Below are 20,846 nucleotides of genomic sequence, written 5' to 3'. Positions count from 1 at the left end.
TTCTGACCAGTTAGGTATGGTCTTTGGTTCAGGGTGTGACTATTTCTCCTCCTCTCACATAAATTACATGTTATCGGGTTAGTCACATGGTCTCTTAACTTTCCAGCTTTAGCCGGGTATGATTTAGATAAGGATTTTATGAGAGTACAGTACATTTTACATGGATTTGATCCATACCATAATTTAAACAAGACACACCTCCAATAAACCATTCAATAGTAACAATTGCACAAATTATGTGTGATCTAAGCATAATAGTCATATATGTATATAGGTTGTAGACATAATATAGAATTATGCAGTTGATCAATGTTTGATTATAGTCTGTCTAGCATTATTTGGATTGATCTGATGCATTTTGATATGTAAAGGCAGTCTCTGTGATTTTAAAGAGGATTTCAGTCCTGCAAACTCAAAAAGAGGTCTCACAAGGATGTCTTCTTTAGGCCTCTGTCTTGGGAATCAACCCCCCTCTGGCGTTAACTCATGAGTTTCATCGTGAGATTCAAGATGTGCCCTATCTGAACCCATTTGTCTTGGTTAAACTGCCTGAAGTTGACAACGCTCTTAGTTTGGGACCATCTCTTACAAGCGTGCAATTGTCTTCTTAATCCTGCTTAGCTATGGAGTTTCTAGACTGGCTGACACCACAATGACAGGATCTTCTGATATGAGTGTTGACTCGGGTTAGCTTTATTCCAAAACCTATTTACTGGGTTCCCACTCTACTTTTTGACCAGTGAAGTTTTCCAGTCAAATGGAAAGGCCCTTTAAGTGAAATGAATGAGCCTCAGGCTGAAGAAAATGTGAACAAACCTTTTAGCCGTGCCCGTGCAATAATGAGCTGATTTTATAGGTCGTTGCAAGTTAGCTCCCTAAATTTTGGAACAGTGCTAATTTGACACCATACAATAACAATTATTCTATTTGGTCATCTTAGGTGGTGGAACTTATCTTATAACTGTTAAAACATAAAATAGTTACTCTGATTAGCTCAGAGAATGAAAGCGCGATGTGATGGAGATACACAGCGACTGGGTGAGAGAGAAAACGCTGCTCATTTGATAGCTCTGCTCTAATGAAGTGTGATGCCTGTGCCACACTGCGGGGCAAGGTGCGAGCGCGCCGGCTGCAAAAGAGGACCGGGAGCTGAGATGGAAATGGAAGGAATGATTGGGATGGAGGAGAAGGGAGGAAAAATAAGGGTAGAGAGTAATGAGAGGCCCTAGGCATGGAGATTGCCAACAGTATAAATAGTTCAAGGAAAGGTTTTGTGTCGAGGTGATTGAGGGAGCCATAGGTGTCATATTTGTGGTTTCATGACTGATTTTGATTATTAGCCTGTTCAGTTGTCAGAAAAGTGGACTGTCCAGAAGTGCTGTTTGATAACGGTAGACCATATGACATCTCACTGTAATCCCCAAGATGCGAATGGGAGAAACAGGGCTGGGAAAACATTTTACGATTAATCGCAAGCTTTATTTGAGTAAGCTATCTCAATGTTGATTCATAAAAATGATTTCAACAATCACATTTGCAATCGTGCTGATATTCAGGAAAAACAGGCTTCTGTGATATTGCTGGACTATGTTTTTAAATATGAAAACAAACTCATACTGGGGCATTTTTTGCACCAATATCTTAAATTTTGGCAGCATTTTGCACCAAACGAGTAAACGACCATTGATTTTTGACCAGCTATTCACAGCACCCTAACCAAAGCACTGTATTACTAAGACAGATGTCTGATAGCAAAGCACAGGACACAAGGGTATTCAAACAAAGTTTATTCACAATATCCACACATGAATCCACTATCAAGTCTACATCATGTACAGTTTACATCAGAGGATTGAGAGTTGATGCATGCACTGAAGTCAGTCTTCTTCTAAACTAATCATCTCAGCTTGCCCACTGTCTCCAAGCAGGGCCAACAACCTCCTATAGCCATTCCTAAAACAGTAAGAGAGATTTTTTTAAGTAGGAAAAAAGCAAATGGGAATGGATAGCACTGGTTTTAGCATTAGGTTTCTTCTCAGTTCTCAGCTGACATGTAGTTACTTTTGCCTTACCTGAGTGAGGTATTCTTTCCCAGACCTCTCTTGCACTCTGTCTTTCTAAGGCTCAGTGACAGAAAGGGAATAAGAGCCGTCACTGTGGAGGGGTGAAGGACAGCTAAAACTTCTAAAACATTATACACCTGCTGGTCGTATACGCCTTCATTCTCTTCCATGAAAGCCCTGGGAAAGGAAAAAAAGAAAAGGTAAGTCAGAGTGAGAGAACAGTCTCTAAAGCAGCATTGAGTAGTGTGGCTACCTTACCGTAGAATAGTAGTGATGTGTTCACATGGTTGCTCTCCTACTGCAGCGGTGCACCTCTCAACAATAAGCTGCGTGATCTCTGTGCTCAGCCGCTTTACTGAGAGAAACAACAGGGATCTGATTAAATGAAAACAATGAAATATATTCCATTTACATTTTTAGCAGCAGTTAGGAGGTCTTTTTGAAAGATGATCTCTAATCGATGAGTTACAATGTTTTAGCGATGACTCAATGCTTGCTTGTTTTATTAATGTTGTGGTAAAATAAGGTTCAGGCAATGCTTATGTGAGTGCTATCTGACTTCTTGCATTAAACTGATCTATGGTCTGTCAACTTGGATCAATTTGATGCAAAAAGTCTGATATGAACTTGAATTGAAACTTTCGATTTCGATTTCAAATAAATGATGTTCTCTTGAACTTTCTATTCATCAAAGATTTCCACAAATCTATCAAAGGGTTAGTTCACCCAAAATTGAAAATTATGTTATTAATTACTCACCCTCATGTCGTTCCAAACCCGTACGACTTTCATTCATCTTCAGAACACGAATGAATATATTTTTAATGAAATCAGAGATTTCTGTCCCTCTGTTAAAAGCCATAAAACTACCACTTTGACGCTTCAAAAAGTTCATAAAGAGCTTGTAAAACTAATCCATATGAATTGAGCGGTTTAGTCCAAATTTTCTGAAGAGACACAATCACTTTATATGATGAACAGATTGAATTTAGGCTTTTATTCACATATAAACATTGAACAGCGAACATAAATAGAAACTCAACCGAACTTGCTCAACAAACCTCATTGGTTCTTGCGGAAGTTCAAGCGTGCTGCGTAACACACAAGAATGAACCTCATTGTCACGTCAAGCTAACATGCTTGAGCTTCTATGTGTGAGTTGATGAAAGTTTGTATGTGAATAAAAGCCTAAATTCAATCTGTTCATCGTATAAAGTTATTGTGTCTCTTCAGAAAATTTGGACTAAACCACTCAATTCATATGAATTAGTTTTACAATCTCTTTATGAACTTTTTGAAGCGTCAAAGTTGTAGTTGTGTAGCTGTTAATAGAGGGACAGAAAGCTCTCAGATTTCATTAAAAATATTTACATTTGTGTTCTGTAGATGAACGAAAGTCTTAAGTGTTAGGAACGACATTCGGGTGAGTAAATGATGACAGATTTTGTATTTTTGGGTGAACTATCCCTTTAAGCAGCCCAACTGTTTTCAACATTGATGATAAGAAATGTTTCTTGAGCACTAAATCAGCATATTAGAATGATTTCTGAAGGATCATGTGACACGGAAGTAGGGATGCACCGAAATATGAGTCGAAAATATATGCAGCCCCACCCCTCAGTGTTCAGTGCTCAAGTTTTTCTCTCGCTCTAGCCATTATCACAGTGTGTTGTGACGCTCTGCTCAATATTCCTCTCTATGCACATTCACTAGGCTCAGTTGCTCACGGCCCATGCAAACGCTCCACTCATGTACCAAAACGGTATTAAATAACAATAACAGATGAACTATATCCTTTTTCAGTTACTTTCAGAGCAATTTTTGTCAGCTGATGAACAAAAAAACATTAACAGACAATGACTAAAAACAAAATGGTGCAGTTATGTTGACAGAACATGACTCCAGCACATGTGAATAAACTATGGTTATTGGTGTCAACGGGCCTTTATATGGTTTTTCCTGCCAACCTTGTGGCTCATTGACCAGCATCAGTGAGCGTAGCACCAAAGGAAGGGGTATCGTGAGTAAGGAAGGATCCCGGTCACTGTTCCTTTTCAGGAGCTCCAACAGGAAAGAGAGAACGGCAGCGAGTCGAGGGGGAGGAGCAACACCTTTAAACTGGAGAAAGTTTTCTCTGGAGAGACAGACAGAAAATTGTATTCATTATAACAGCTATTCCTGAAAGGTTGGACTTCTTTTATACTCTAGACTATGTGAGAAGCTACATAGGATACTCATTAGGTATAAATATGAAATGAACAGAGAAAAGACTTCTACTTCAGCACGTGCAGAATGCTCCTTCTGAGTCTTTCCCCCTGCTGGGTGGCTGTTGATTCGCAGGCTGCCAGCAGGACAGGATGATTGACCACCGCTCCAGTAGAGGGCGTGGCTGGGAGGAAGCGGCTCAGGTACTGGGAAATGACACGGTGCAGCTGCTGCTTTAGGTACGCCCCCTGAGAATGGGACACACTCACTGCCATGGACAAACCCTGAAGATGCAGATAAAATCTTAGTTATGACAAAGTCAGGGAATTCACACATGTTCTTTGAAATCAAACAATGACCTTTGGATATCGACAAATTGGATTTGCATAGTATGTCAAGGAGGTGCGTTAACCTGCAGGAACAGAGGCAGACTGTCTTTGAGGGCCGACAGCATTTGAGTGTGCGCGCCACTGTCCTGCTGGAGGAGAGCGTGGGGCAGTAAGAGCACATCTACAATGCGAAAGAGCAATTGCTGGGCTTTGGAGGTGGCCAACAGCTGACTCCAATGCTTAACCAAGCAGCCTGAAAAATGCACAAAACCACCATAAACTTATAGTAAACAAACATGAAGTGCTGTTCGCAACCCATTTTACTTCAGTAATAAGATTAACTTACAAGCAAAAAAAAATTACATTTAACAAGAAGAGAGTACACTACAGACCTACGGTCCAGTATGCCAGCTGTAGACCCTCTCGGCTCTTGTTCAGCAGGTAAGGCTTGATGTATTTGAGGATGTCTCCTACATACTCCAGTGCTCGAGACACCATTGAAGAACGCTCAGAGAGGATCTGGAGCTCACAGTATGATCGACCTACAGCCTAGTAAAGCACAAATGCACAGTGTTGGCAATACAGTATGGCTTATATATTAGAGCATGTGGTTTGAGTGTGTGTACCTTGATGAACACAGCCATTGCAGGTTTGGGATCTTTGATAGCACCAGGATGTAGGCCTGCTCTCTGCAGCACAGACTCCACTTCTGGAAGTCGTAGGACCTGTCTAGTTAACTCGGCCAGCTGTTCATCCAGACTTCTGCCTGTACACACGATACCACAGCTGCTTGCTCTGACACCCAAATCATATTAAGTATACCGGTTCGCTACCATTTGTGAGTGACTTGTGGTTGAAGGGTTAATTCACACAAAAAATTAATTTTCGTCATATTTATTACTCGCGCCATTCTAAACCTGTATGGCGTTTTGTTTTGTGTTGGGTTAATTTGATCGCAGTATATTGTGACTAACTTTACTGATCGTTTGTGTTCCAGGCGGTGTTGGTGCAAAACATCCTGGTATTTAAGGAATTTTAACGGTAAAATCGTGTCGGCTGCCATTGCTCTTGTGTGCCATTCAGTCCAGAAGGAAATACATCTTTTACATCAGGAGAACCACTACCGGACTGAAGAAAATACTGTATAAACACACCACAAGGGTTCACTCTTATTACTATGAATGGGGAAAATTGGTAATCGACAATTGTTGAAGTCATCATATCATTGCAGCTGCTGTTAGATGCTCTGGTTCCCATAGAAACAGTGTCCTGAGACGCACAGAACTGCGCATTGGCTGGATCTGAAATATATGCTGTTTATGTGGGTGTAAAAAAACATTTATGGGAACATGTCAGGTTGTGTTGCTGAATTAAAAGATGTTATTTAAATGTGAGTTCAGTATTTCCCCATTCAAGTAGATAAGAGTTGGTCTTGCATGCTTAAAATAGCTGCCTCTAGGTGTTGCAAATATGTCCGCTGACTTTCAGTTTAAGTGCAGGATAGCCACAATTTAACTGTTCAAATTTATTATACATCAGGTTGTTTAAAAAAAACAAAAAAAACCCAGAAAGTCATACAGGTTCAGAATGACATGACGTTGAGTAAAAATGACAGGTTTTTTTACAGTTTCATTTTTACATGAGTTATCTCTTTAACCACATGCCATATCATGCCCGGAATGACTTGATGAGATCTTTGTACCTGCTCTTGTATCTGGGGCATCTGGGCTTTTATGGAGGTACTGTTGTAGAACACACCGGATCCAGGAACGCACACACAAAGCCTGGGCCGAACCTGAGCCTGGCCCAGAGCTGACCCAACTGACCATCTCTCTGTGAGAGAGAAGAATAGTTGAGTCTAACTACACACAGGAAAAAAGAGTAAATGGAGAAAAGACACTCACCCATTTTGCAGCAGATGATTTAGATAGTGGGTAACCAGCAGGGGGTGAAGCATCTCATCCCAGCCGAAGCTCTGCATAATGGACTGGATGGGGTGGGGTTGTAGGTTTTGAGGGGCAGAGCCAGGCATGTCTAATCCCAAAAGTGTGAAGCCTAATAACATAAAATACTATTAGCTTTTACACATTCATTCCCACATTTCTACCCTTAAAAAGAGCTGTATTTCTCGAACAAGAAAGACCCCCCCCACCAAAAAAAAACAAACAAAAAAACATCAAACTGATGAGTTGTTGTGGATGTGTGCATCAGAACAGCTGCACATGCACAGAGTTCCCTTCTATTCAGCTCTCTTAGAGCATAGCCCACAGAGAAAAGGCAGCCATGCAAAGAGAGCCCCTGAGAGAACAAGAGTTCATTTTCTCCGTTTCCCTGACCTGCTGCGGCGTCCGCGAGCTGTGGCGGGGGGGTCTGGGAAAGCCTCATGCTGCACAGGAAGGGGAAGAAGTGGGACCAGAGTGCAGCTGCCACCGCTTGGTGGCGCTCTTTAGCCACGCTGGGGAGAAGAGCCCAACCGTGAGAGTCTACGGAGTGAGACGGCTGGCCACAGTGCTGGTGAACTCTCCTAAAAAGAAAAACAGAGAAACAGATTAATGCCAAGCGCACACTTCAAGACTTGCAGTTTCTCGGCTGTAGTGTTGGTGAGCCCTTTGTGCTACCAATTCCTCCAGAAACAAAAAGATTGGGTACTGAAAACCTTGAATAATGATTTATAATGAATTGATAGCAGCTATATAAATTTTTTTATGTTTCTGAAAGAAGGTTCTTATGCTCACCAAGGCTGCATTTATTTGATAAAAATATATTGTGAAATATTAACCCAATTTAAATGAACGGTTTTATATTTTAATATATTTTAAAATGTAATATATTCCTCTTATGGAAAAGCTGAATTTGCAGTGTGTGTGTGTGTTCACTACTCCTTATGTGTGTGCACTAACTTTGAAGGGTTAAATGCAGAGGACAAATTCCAAGTACGGTTTGTCATACTTTGCCTTCACATTTGACTTTCACTTTTTTTATTTATTATATTATTATGTAAAATACTATTATACATTATGCAAATATGTAAAAATAAAAAAATAATAATAATAATAATACAATTTTTTTTATATATATATATATATATATAATAATTAAGTTGATAATATATTTACCTATGTATAATATACCTTGGTTTCAAACGCCAAACTTCTTCTTACAAAAACTTTTTTAAAATGTTTGACGACATGTCAACAAACAACATGGAAGAAGGGTTTGCAACAGCTTTTAAGTTAAAAAGAAGAAGAGGAGCTTAAAAATAAAAAGAAATGAGATATGAGATAATGGTTGAGCAGATGCGAGGAGCAGTTGTTTGATGTTTTGTCTCATTGCCATTCCCATTTTCCCCCCATAATCAGGACAGTGCACACACTTGACGACTCTGGTCGGACAGATTTGAATCAAGATTGAAATTTATAGTAGTGTCATTAACTTTTTTTGCAGCCTAAAAACAAGCATTTAGAGCTTGAAAATAATTGCCCCTCTCTTCTTAAATTCAGTCAACCTCACAAAAGTTCTTCCGTTTTATTCCCCCATCTCATCTTTCCAGATTCATCCTTATTACAGCCTTCTTACATTTGACTGCTGCCTTTCTCACTGTCTGTATTATCTCCGTCCCCCTCTGCCCTCTCTTTCTCTGCGAATTCTCCTCATCTCTCTGGACAGAGGGATTAGACGGTGTGCGCTGGTGTGGGGCAAGTGGTTCCTCCGTGGCCTGGCGGTAGCTGTGAGGCTGGGTCTGAATGGAAGGCTGAGAGCACGAGTCTGGCTCTGCAGCGGCTGGCATTAGCTCAGATAAGCAGCTGAAGGGGCTGTAATCTCATTTAGACTGGAGATGATCCTCCTGTCCTGTCATTCTCAGCGATGAAAGTGAGAGCGCCAGGAAAGGGCCGGGGTGAGCGTCACGTGTGCGTGCACATGCACACACCTTTGCGCCTTCCAGCAAGGTTGCATCTAATCCACAGAGAGCTGAGACAATCGATTAGAGAGTGAATTCATTAGCTTCGTTACCGCGGCGGAATGGGCCTTTCACACCCATCAACCCTCATTGTACAAGACATCGTCAGAGACCCCACTTAATCCTCTCACCGAGGCATCTTACACGCACACACCCCATACCATCTGAACACTCGTTTAATCTCTCCCTGGACTGCAGCACAGATTTTGAACACACACCTCTGGAACATACACACAGACTTACACGATCATGCCGGGCACCCTCGTGTAAACTGACACACGGAATCACACACTCAGATAAGCATCATGAGCACGCCATCTGACACAGCGCGTAAGCTCTGATATCTCCGTATCGCTCAACACACACCCCACGTTGATGGAGGACCACGTCCTTCACTGTGACATTAAGCAATAGTACTTATTTCTGACCATGCATATGTTATAGCATCGGCTAATATGCCTTTCAAAATAGTAAGTAGGTATACTAGAGTGGGGTGGGGATAGACCCCATGAAATTAGAATCAAAGTTTTGTTGGTTTTAATCTATGTCTATAAGCTTTGAGGCTAATCTATATGCTAGTGTGTTACCTAAAGCAGATGAAAACATTTAGCTTTCCATTTCCATTAGTAAATACGCCAACACAAGCTCCCCCTGTAGTCAATAATTTTCTCCCTTAAAATTCATCTTTGATCACCAAAATGACATATATAAAAAAAAAAAATCCTGTGAAAAAATAGTTTAAATATAACTTTACACTCTTGCGTCATTTAATATATGCGGACTCATGAATATTCAAATTAGCCCCACCTCCACTCACTCCAGCTCAGAGATCCACTCGCTCAACTTACTGAGGTAAACGCTGCACATTGGTATCGCTCTTTACAGCATCGGACATAACGGTAATTAATATGATTAGCCTTTTGCTTGACTACCTATCAACCAACTAATAATGTGTTGCTAATGTTACACAAACCATGTTCCCGTTCGCTCACCATCTCAGAGTCAGACAGCTGCCTTATAACAATCAGTATCCTTAGAAATGCTTTGAACAACTCAGAACGTCAGAGGTGAAAGGCATATATTTCATCACACACACTATACTGCTAAATCTACCTGATTTTTCATATCAACAGAAAAATATAACAGGATAACCTGGCTTCTTCAGAGCGGTCATAGTTAATAATACGCTAAAGCCCACTGGCACGTACGTGATTGGTTACAAGGTACGTGGTTGTGACGTTAGAAACACCAGCGATTTCAAACCGCGTTTTTGAAACTATCTTTAGATCACTGCAGTTTTAAAGAGAAAATACTCAGCAATGGTATGACTTATTAATTTGCACATGGTTTGCCATATTAAAAACACCACACAGACATTAAAGACATTAAACACTTGATTTTCACAACAGGGGGACTTTACTTTCTTAGGCAAGTACACTGTAAGTACACATACTTTAAAATAAAGAGCTCAACCGAAATTCCCATCAGTAAGGCTCTAGAGTCTAGAGAACATTTCTGTACAATTAATGTAATTTAAGCATGCAAAATATTAATTAACAGCAAAATTAATCATAGCTAAGTTTCCAACGTAGCATTCAAAGATCTCTTGAAATCAAAATTCAAGTTGTGTGTTAGCTTTGAGGCTATCTCAGATGCACTTCAGATGCATTTTTTTCCCCCAATATTTACAACTTTCTCTGAAAACCCTTGTGCAAATGTACTCCTAAACATAGACAAAAATCATTTAAAATGTCATTCTCTTCCTAGAAAACAAATCAAAAACGCAGACGAGTCATGTTGCACTACACAAATGTTTATCCACACAAAAGTCTGGCCCACTAATACCAACTGCAACTGACCAGCAATTAGCAAATCATAGTTCATGGCTGTGATGTAACTTAACTCTATTTTAAGGCAAGTCAAAACTGGTTTGGATTCTTAAATGAGTTTGACAAACAGCCCCTGCTTCGTTGAACAGAAATAGAGAAAAACAGAGATAATGCTCACCACCTCCCTTCTTGGCCTCAGTGTCACCACGCTCTCTGTTTTCCTGAGGGGAGATGGGGCGCACGGTTGAAAGCGCAGTGGGAAGGAACCAGATTAATCGATTGGCTAGAACTCGATTAGTCACTTGGCAAAGGCGCCACCGTGCTGCAGGGGTCACCATTGCGATCTCACTGCCCACACACACAGAGGATCGTGGCAGGGAATGCAATGAGGAGAATTAGAGCGTGACTAGAGCCTGGCCTGTGTTATCTGCGTGAATCATCCGTCAGTTACAGTCTGCCTTACATCGCTCTGTAGCCGCATGCTGGCTAATTCACGTAAGGCTTGCACATGCCACCTCCAACTTAACAGCCGTAATGAAGACAAGGTTTAATTTACCAGACCACATAATAACACATTAATTGTGTCAGTGAAAACGCATTAATAAAAGCGATACAACAGAACCACAGTGAAATTAAGAGTAATTTGTAAGGACACGTTGAAGAGCGCCCCGTCCCTTTAAACTGGGTCAGTGGGATCTTAGTGCCACTGCCAACGTGAGCCCGTTCGGGAAAAAAAGTTTTATCGCCCATTAATGTGCAAATGAGTTGCCCCCCACCCTGAGACCCTGCCTCAGAATTGTGGGAATTAGCTGTGTTTAAGTGATTCAGAGTTAGATTCTTTACCTTGGAGGACTGTGTGTGTGCACGCTCTCAAACACGGACACCTTACTTGATCGCACCCTAGCCACCTCTGACCGTGTTAGCCGTGTAACGTACACCGATGTCCCTGCCATGAACTCGTCCCTCCCTTCAGCTCTGCCCACACTCGGCCGTCTCCATCCAGGACCGGACCCATGGGCTGAAACTCAACACAGCTCTCTTCCAGCACCTATACGGGCTGACCCGGGTGCCGCAGGCCCCTAGAGATGCTTACAGGGGCTCTGTGCACAATGGATAAGCTTATCTCCACGCTGCGTTGTAACTACTGCACAATCAAGCCATTGTCAACATACAAGGGATGCAGGGGAGAGATTTGAGCTGCGCGGGGGCCAGGGTGCCATATGTATAAGCTTCTGGGATCACTGTGTGTTTGTGTGTTCGAGGAACTGCCATATCTTTACATGTGTGTACTCTCACCGTAATTGCGCCAGCACCGTCTGCAGGAAGCCCAAAGCGGAGCTGAGCTCTGACTGGCGGCAGGCGGGCAGCAACAGTCCAAAGCCCTCGTTCAGAAGCCTCTCCTCTGACAGCGTAAGATTAGAACTCGTCTCGAACACCTCGCTCACCCCCTCTAGGTACGAGCTAAGTGGCGTCCAGAGAGCTAGCTTGCGAGAAGGCTCGGTGGTCTTCAGGTAGAACTCGCGGGCCGCTTGGCTAAAGTAGGCAGCCAACTGCTCCGCCAACGCGCCAGCATCCAGTCCCTTCTCCAAATACAGCAGCACGAGAGCCAGCTGGCCTCTCCACTGCAGCGCACGCAGGGCCGGGGGAGTGGAGTCGGCGGGCAGCATAGCGAGTAAGTCGCACGCTCGGCTGGCCACGTCCTCCAACTCCGCACACTGCGCCAAGACCAGGAAGAGCAGCAGGAAGTGCAGCAGGCCAGTGTCAGAGAGCTCCATCATCCGCCTCTGGTGGAACTTTGAGTAGAGTCTGTGGAGATGCGAGACAGACATGGTCATGATGTGGAATAAAAACCGCTAATAGACATTTATAATTATCTTACAAAAAAAAAAAAGGTTAATTGGTTGTTGATTGAATGGAGGCAGATCTGAATGTTAGCTTGCAGTTGATTGTAAGAAAGAGGTGGGTTAGCAGACGAAATGATTTGAGAAGTCTGGCATACGTCAACAGAGAACACTGTTGTTTCACCAGAAGATCGAGTTATGACAATTTGATCAAGCATTATGAGGTCAATGAATGGATGAATCGTTTACACTAAGACTTTTACGTTTGCAATGCATAAAAATGGGTGTAAAATATCAATGAATGTAAAATAGTCACACCGTGGGCCATTTTTATAGTTTTTCCCCAAATTATATTATCAAAATAACCAAATTTTAATTTACCGGTGTAATTCCAGATTTTCCAGATTTTGAATACTAGATTTTCCAGATTTTGAATACTAGATTTTCAGGACTTCACTTTTGTGAAATATGTATTGCAATATGTAGTTGGCTATACTCTGCCCTAATGTAAATCAATGTCTACAATACAAAATTGTCCTTATGGACTCAAGACTGATCAATATTTAATCCATTCCAATGATATTTCCAGCACACAAATGCTGCCATACATATAAAAAGCTGTGAAACAGGTGTTGGGGTCTTTCAGAATCAAACATTCTAACCTAAGCACTCAACTCATCTCTAACCTCCTCCAGACGTTCAGTTATACTGGAGAGCTGTGTGCCTGTGAGCAGCGTGTGCAAGTTTACTTCTTTGTGTGTGTGTGTGTGTGTGTGTGAGACAGAGAGAGAGAGAGAGAGAGAGTGAGTGTTGTTTGATCCTCCGGGCACCACGGTGAAATGCCTTTAAAAGACCATGTTAAATGTCAGAAACACTCAGGCACACAGTGGTAGCTGCACTGTCGTGTGTGGCTCAATTTGCTGCAGCACAGGAGGAGAAATCAATATTGAAACCCTCCACTCCCCCCTTCTTTCTACTGTTGACTGTTTGGCCCAAACAGAACCCTGCAGGTTCCATAACAAACACACTGCACTACAAACAGGCCTTTGAGCATCCGTTTAATGTTTGGACAAAAACACATCACGCAAGGCTGCGGGGAGTCAGGCCACATCCCTGCTACATATAGACGCAGAGCAAGAAAGTGTGGCGCAAGCTTTTAGAGACTGACCCGAGATAGAGAATGAGCCAAAGACGAACGGAAGGCTGTCGAGATATTGTTTGCGTTTTTCGCCTGTCTGTCTGGTTGTTTGTTTGTTTATCACGGACAGCTTTTTTTTGCGCCTGCCACGAGCAGATGCTGCTCATTCCCAGAGTACGAGCTTGAACGCGCTCCCTGCCGATCTCATTAATGCACCATGCGCCGTGCCTCCCACCGAGCGCGCTCCAAGCCCGAGTGCCATCAGCACACAGCCCACACCTCCCCGTGTGGCACGTATGTTTGTGTGTGTGTGTGGGGAGGAGGAGGAGGTGGTCCTGAACCAGCCAAGTCAGCCCCCACCTAGCCATTGCTGGAAGCCAAATGCCTACGTTAAGGTGAATTAACTGCTATGCTCGTTAGCTAATTAGCCTTCGCGGTTGCAGCACGGCTGAGCACGGTCCAGACAGTAAATTTATTATCCACATTTTGTTCGTTTCAGCGTCTCACCAGAGCCACACCAGGCAAAACGGACTGATGACAAATCTGAGATCAGCACTCAGAGGGGACAAGATCTAAACTTTGAAAATAGTCCCAAGGCACATTCTCACCTGCCCTTGATCTGTCTCCAGGGGGCCCCGCCAGCATGTTCTTGGCTCAGGTGAAGGGCTAGAATACGCAGAAAGATATGGAAGGAGTTGGTTGAGCGGTAGAGCTGCGTGTGAGAGCTGGAGCCGACAGAAGCAGGGCTACAGCAGCTCTTAGCCTGCTGCAACAGACAGAGGGGAGTCCTGCTGATACTGCCCAGCCCCGACACACCTAACCAAGGCACAGTGAAAGAGCCATTCTGCGTGCACATGAAAAGAGAAGAGAGAGTTCTGGATTAAGACCCCAATATACTCATGGTGTAGTTAATTTTCATTAACAGAGATAAAAATAATACTATTACAATATACTATTAGAGAACATCGCAAAGCAGCCCACACTGCTGGGAGCGGCGTTTAGATAAATATGTACATTTCTGTTGAGTGCTTTCCTCTCAATAACAAAATAAACACAACAAAAATGACAGCAGTGAGAAAACAGCAGTTAAGAAAGCATCTGAACATAGCAATGTGGACATGTTTGCACATGCTCTGGAATTCGGCACTCCAGTCAATGGTTATTCATGTACCACTTTATACAATAGACTGCTTAAAATCAAGGAGCTTTACAGTATTAAACATGAAAAAACAGTGTCACTGTCTCTTTCAATTAGAATGACAACTTCAATTTCAAGTATAAAGCAGCTCTCAAGTATATATTTTTTTTTTACCCGTGAACATCTTATCTTGAAAGAATGAACCGGAGATGATTTCCACGTCAAAGGAGGCGGGGCCACAGAGCCACACCTACGTATAACTTCAGCGCCATAGACTAATAGTAGTTCGAAAGGGTTTACTAGCCAGAGCAAACTTGCCTGGAAAGTTTGCTTTGGCAAGCTGTTTCACACCCCTGAAACGAACCAGATTGGCCTGATTTTGTTCGAAATTACATCACATCAGTTTGTTCTTCAATTTCACTTTAAGTATATTGGGGCCTTTATAATTAGTATAGAAGGGTCTCTTATATGCTGATCTAATCGAAGCATTAAAGTCAAGTCTATACAGTATCAAATGTTCTTCATTATATTGAATATATTCTTCAAGCCCATTACTCGGCAAAATCTGATTCAGCATGGATATCAAAAGCATAATAAATGAATATAATATAATAAATGAATATAATATATTTTTTTTTATATTATTTGTTATGTTATTATAATTACATTATTATTATTATTGTTATTTTTTCACACAAAAAAATTAACTCTTCTGACTTCTGGATCTCAATGAATGTCATGTTACTGAAATAATATTTAAATGTGAATGTGATCTCAGTAATGAGTAATAATATTATATCATATAAAATAATAAATCTATTTAAATTATGAAAATTTTATTACCATTTCCATTTATATTTCACTCTAAACTAACTTAACTTATAATTATTTAGAGAAAATATTGGAAAAAATTTGGATGTCACTATACATCATGCTTCCAATAACTAAAATAATACTTGAATGTGAATGTGATCTTGCAGCAACGACTCACTATATTTTTGCTGTAATATTCCCAGAGTGTTGTGACAGCACTGACGTTTGGGCCCCACATTAAGCTGAGGCTGAGGCAGCAATGGACCACCATTCGTATATGCTCTTCCTGTGCAGCTTTCTGAAATGTAACCACATTGAGATTTACCTTTCAGAAGACATGTGTGCACAGTACAAACAATATCTACTGTAATGCTACTCATAAACATCAGACAAGATAAACAAGCATATTAACCAATTAACACGTAATACACAGGAATATGCAAAATTATTGTAATCACCTTTGGATCACAGCTAGACTTCAGCAGCCCGATCACAAAACTCCAGTTATCCTCAAATTGTTTCTGAAACAACAAACTTACCATTATAATGTCCATCTACAATTAATAACATCTAACCATGTGATACCAGTTAGTGCTGATCTACCTCCTGTTGAACAGTGCCATTCCGGTTGTGCATCCCAATCTGGGCCAGGTGTGTGAGCAGCCACCAGGAGAAGCCCTCAGGGTCTTTACAGTGCATGGGGAGCCCTGGGTCACGGTCTCCTGGAGGCGTCCCCTTCAGAACCGTCTGCAGCAGGGCATTTACATAACTCCAAAAAGACTGGATTGAAAAGTAAAAATAGAATCAAGAATCATACGAAACTACCATCAATGCAGAGATTGTGTATGTGCTAACCTGAGTGTGCATGCTTTTGCTCCTGTGCTCCAGTAAATGCATGAGTAGAATCCATAATTCTTTTGTGCAAAGGCAGAGATAGTGATGAGTGTTCAGAGTCTCTGTTGGTCTCACCTAGAGAGAGAGAGAGAGAAGAGAGAGAGAGAGAGAGAGAGAGAGAGAGAGAGAGAGAGAGAGAGAGAGAGAGAGAGAGAGAGAGAGAGAGAGACTAAAAGATTCTACCTCCTAAACTTTACACCACAATGTTTGTTATTGTTAAAAAACAAACCTTATTATATTTGTTCATGGCCAGACCAATGAGATCACAGAGCAGGTTGTTGACCTGGTCCTCAAACAGACTGATGTTCGTGAGCGTCTCGCCTGTCAAATTCACGAACTGGTGCGCGTAAACTACCTGACCTTTCACAATCATCAGGACCCAACACTCATTAGTATGACAGTCCCAGATTCAGGGTCACAAGTGTGATTTACAATCTCACCCCATTTTCACCTATTGCAACATACCCATCATCCTTTGCTCCAACAGGTGCAAGATCTCCAGAACAGACCAGATGATGTCCAGGTGCAGATGCAATAATTGCCAAGATGGAGGAAAGAGCTGTAAAGTGGGTGACACAGTTAGTTTATTTCCCTTATGCCACTTTCTTTCGCTACTATGGTGAGTAATATGATAAAATATAATTGTTGCAGATCTAAACTGAACCAACATAGTGTGTATCGTATTCATTTTAAAGCACTTTGTATTTGGCCAGTGACCTTCCAAAATTCCACCAAAGTAGGCCAAAAGCATGAACATGAAGCATTACGACAGAGATATTGTAATTGAAAAAATGCTGATGAAGTTCTGGTTCATTTCTGATTACATTTCCATGAAATTCTTTTAAATTTTCTCTTTCAACAAAACAATCATTGCCATCACAGGAATAAATTACATTTTAAAATAGAAAAGTTAAACTGTAATATTATTTCACAATATTGCTGTTTTATTGTATTTCTGATCAAATAAATGCAGTCTTCTTGAGCATAAGAGCCTTTTTCTTTTAAAAACATGAAAAAAATATTACCAACCCCAAACTTTTGAATGGTAGTTTATGTATAGGTAAATATTGCTTATTATTACAGGTATAATGTACTGTTATATTTGTTCACATAAGCAAACATGATCAAATGTCACTCGTCCTGTATTGATTTAACATTCATTTAGTTACAAACAGTGTTTTGATTATTTTATTTAAAAAATTTTTTAAATGCATTTAACTGCTTTTGCATTTTACTGCATTTTTAATCACCTTGACAACAATGGCTGTTCAGTCAAACAATGGTTTCTCTGAAAAATGCCATCAAAAGGCTGAAAGGTATAATTTTACATTAACTATATTGCACAGCTCTACTTGCTATTTAATGACACACATGTTCTGCAGTACCTTCCCCTGATGCTGAATTGTAAAAGCACTCTGGACATTGGCTGGCAGATTTTTGATTCGTCCAATAAGCAGCGTGATACCGAAGAGCTCCTCCACCAAGACTGAGGGCAGTTGAGCCTCCGTGTCTCTAAAGGGGTGAACAGGACCTTCATCTAGGGATTGTGAGGGCTCCAAAAACCTGGAGATCAAAACACAACGTGAAACCCATTTCTGATATTATTACGCTTGTACTACCAAGCCACAGCACATTTTGACACTGACAGAGCAAACCATTGAGCTCTCTTAAGGCCACGTCTACATTAATCCAGATACATTTGAAAACTGTGTTTTTTTGCTTAAAAATGCTCATGTGTCCACACTAGCATTTTCAAACATTTTCCAAAAGTTTCTCATCCACACCGAAGCGTCTGAAAATGCCAACTTCACCATACTGCGCATGTGTAAACCCTCACAAAAGCTCACTGAGATGATAGAGACGGAAAAATAAATAATAAAGTTATCGCGCAATTCTTCTGGTAGGATAATTTTCTTTAGCAAAATATCTCACCATTTACTGATGCGTCCAGGTGGCACTCAGTCACCATGTTTGGTCTAAAATTAGTGATGGGTCGTTCGCGAATGAGCCGGATCTAAGAGCCGGCTCTTGTAGGTGAACGACGGGAGCCGGCTCGCATATCTGAAGAGCCGACTCTATTTTTAAAAATATAGCCTATAGAAATTAAATCATTATGTAGGCTAATAATGAAATAATGAATGATTTTAATTGTATTTAAAATAATTGACTAATTCAAAAACCAACAAAAACATAATTATATAGGCCTAAAGGCGCACACACATTTGTTTCGACTGTCTGATCAGCCTCACATTCTGTTCCTGTCAATCATACACGCAATGTCAACCAATTAAACTGCATGAGGGAGGGCCGAGCTAACTCACACACACACACTAGAGATGCGGATAAACCGCGGATCAGGCGGATGACGTGACAAAAAATAATATTTTAATTAAATTCGGGCGGGTGGCAGTTGAACCAATCAAATGAAAAAAGTTTGCCACTAAGCAAACCAGCAAACTATTAGCCCAGCTGTCAGTATTGGAGGAGGCCTAAACGTCTCTGGGTTAACCCAGACTGCCTGGGTTATTTTGTTATTTTGTTTCGATATTATTTAGTTATATTTTAAAACAGCCAGTCGTAGCCTACCACTCGTGGAATAGGCATTTAAAAGAGAGACAGATTATGGTCTGATATGACTCAGAAATGACATCGGGCAATTGCAGCGCAAGATGTTCAGAAGAACACAAGAGCTAAACCTCTACAAGCTCAATAACATCCACATAAAAAAGAAAAAAGAAGGTAAGAAAAATAGTCAGTCATAACTTTGCCCATTAATTAGATGTGCAAGGCAAGCAGACAAGTTTTTGGGTTGTTATGGACAATTAAAAATGTGAATATTCACGTTGCACAGTTGTGTGGTGGACTTTCAGCGAGTTAAAACATATATTTTTTAAAGAGCCGTTTGTGAGTCAAAAAGAGCCGGCTCTTTTCAGTGAGCTGAGTCAAACGAGCCGGCTCACGAAAAAGAGCCGGAATGCCCATCACTATCTAAAATGCAACTGCTCTCATCTATTGCTGCAGGACAGCAAATGCGAGTAAATTTTCTGTCATATTTGCAGGACTGTGATGTGAAGAGTGTGCAAAGTAACATATTTTAGCAACTGTGTGAAAGTGAATAGCACATAACAGGCACAATACCGGTATAAACATGAATATCTATGGGTTCAATGTGCGTCACATGACTAAACGTACATCATCGTTTTTAAATACCCCCGTTTTGACAGTCCGCACTACAACGTGAAAACTGCGTTTTCAAATTTATCCACTTTGGAGAGAGTTTTCAAAAAGCTTTGTTTTCATTAATAAAAATGCCGTCTCAGTGTGGACGGAAGGCCAAAACGGAGAGAAAAAGATGCATTTTCAAACGAAAACGTATTAGTGAGGACAAGGCCTAAAAAGTGTACCTGTAAATGAAGACCTTGATATAGCTGAGGAACAGCACACACTCCTGTCTGAGTTCCTCCGCCTCATAATGAAGACTGCTTGCCTGACCTAAAAAGGGTCAAAATATACTTATTCATATTTCAAAGGCAAAAATATTGTCAAAATGAAACAGATTTACTGTCTCCAGATGCTTACCAAAATCATGCGAGCTGGACTGCACCAGCGTCTCCAGTTTTAACACCTTTTGTCTGAAAGGAAAGACAGATTGTCAAATTAGCAGACTTCCTGTTTCAGCAGACAACATGGCAATCCTCCAGAGCCAACACACCTGCACTCCTACCTGAACAAGCCAAACAGAAGTTTGGTAGATTCTACCAGCGCTGTTTCCGTCACCCATGGGAAGTCAAAAATATCAACCGTGTCCCCCTCAAAATCCGCAGGAGCTGGATCGAGCTTTAACACCAACCTAATCATGGAAAAATAGGATATGAGTGTAATAAACAGGTTGACACAGATTATATCATCATTATAACATCTGGACTAAGTACGTACCTCTTTAGGGCTCCTCTGCTGATGTAGCCATTTGATGACAGTCGTCCTGTCTCTTCTCTACCTGGTTCATAGGCACAGGTGAAGCAGGGAGGCTGACTGGGAGCAGATTCACCATAATGATCCAGAGCAGACGGGGACACAGGTGGGGTGAGGGACTGTGAGAATTCACTCTCCATGTCAACAGGGTGGAACAGACCACTGGGAAGAGTGTTGAATAGAGACAATGAAAATAATGAAACTACTCCATGAGATAAAGCCAGTTTTAACAACAAATTAGACCGAGTAATGTAACCAAACAACCATTTAATAAAACTTTTAAACCAAAAAAGCCAGGCTATAAGACAACCTTGAACCAGAAAAGACCAGCAAATAACTGAGGCTGCTTTAAGTTGTCATTTTCAGCAGCGAACACTTATCTTTCGAACCGCTAAATTGCCAGCAATCGACCTGGAAATTGTGTCAATAGAAAGAGAAACCAATCCTTTTTAACAGACACAACTATATCAGTCATTTCAAATATAACAACTTCTGTAATAACACTTACTTCAACACTGTTGACAACAACTACGTCTGAACGACCTTCTTCCCAGTGTATCAATGCTCTCCCGCGCTACAGTCACACCAACACTGCGCATGCGCACGGACGTGTCGGTCATCCAAGCCTCTCTTTGATTGGTCAGAAGTTCTCGGGGGCGTGGTCAG

The 20,846-nt window shown here is 41.3% G+C and overlaps 1 protein-coding gene across 1 annotated transcript; it reads right to left on the bottom strand.

Moving 5' to 3' along the window:
• Positions 1-1,780: 1,780 nt before the first annotated feature.
• mms22l (MMS22-like, DNA repair protein) lies at positions 1,781-20,775 on the bottom strand. Its single transcript, XM_084088518.1, has 25 exons — positions 20,689-20,775; positions 20,145-20,342; positions 19,933-20,058; positions 19,788-19,840; positions 19,613-19,700; positions 17,594-17,771; positions 16,674-16,767; positions 16,438-16,568; positions 16,170-16,283; positions 15,918-16,094; positions 15,773-15,835; positions 15,493-15,612; positions 13,972-14,207; positions 11,681-12,190; positions 6,934-7,121; positions 6,502-6,652; positions 6,300-6,430; positions 5,224-5,363; positions 4,990-5,146; positions 4,681-4,850; positions 4,341-4,552; positions 4,031-4,197; positions 2,322-2,418; positions 2,073-2,240; positions 1,781-1,953 (listed from the first exon to the last, which is right to left on the bottom strand). Exons 2-25 carry the CDS (start codon positions 20,318-20,320, stop codon positions 1,878-1,880), a joined length of 3,723 nt encoding a protein of 1,240 aa, XP_083944644.1. The 5' UTR covers positions 20,321-20,342; positions 20,689-20,775; the 3' UTR covers positions 1,781-1,877.
• Between the last annotated feature and the right edge of the window lie 71 nt (positions 20,776-20,846).

The sequence above is a fragment of the Abramis brama genome, assembly GCF_963993115.1.
Source record: "Abramis brama genome assembly, chromosome: 17".
In the NCBI taxonomy this organism is placed as follows: domain Eukaryota; kingdom Metazoa; phylum Chordata; class Actinopteri; order Cypriniformes; family Leuciscidae; genus Abramis; species Abramis brama.
This window is presented reverse-complemented; position numbering and strand designations above follow the sequence as displayed.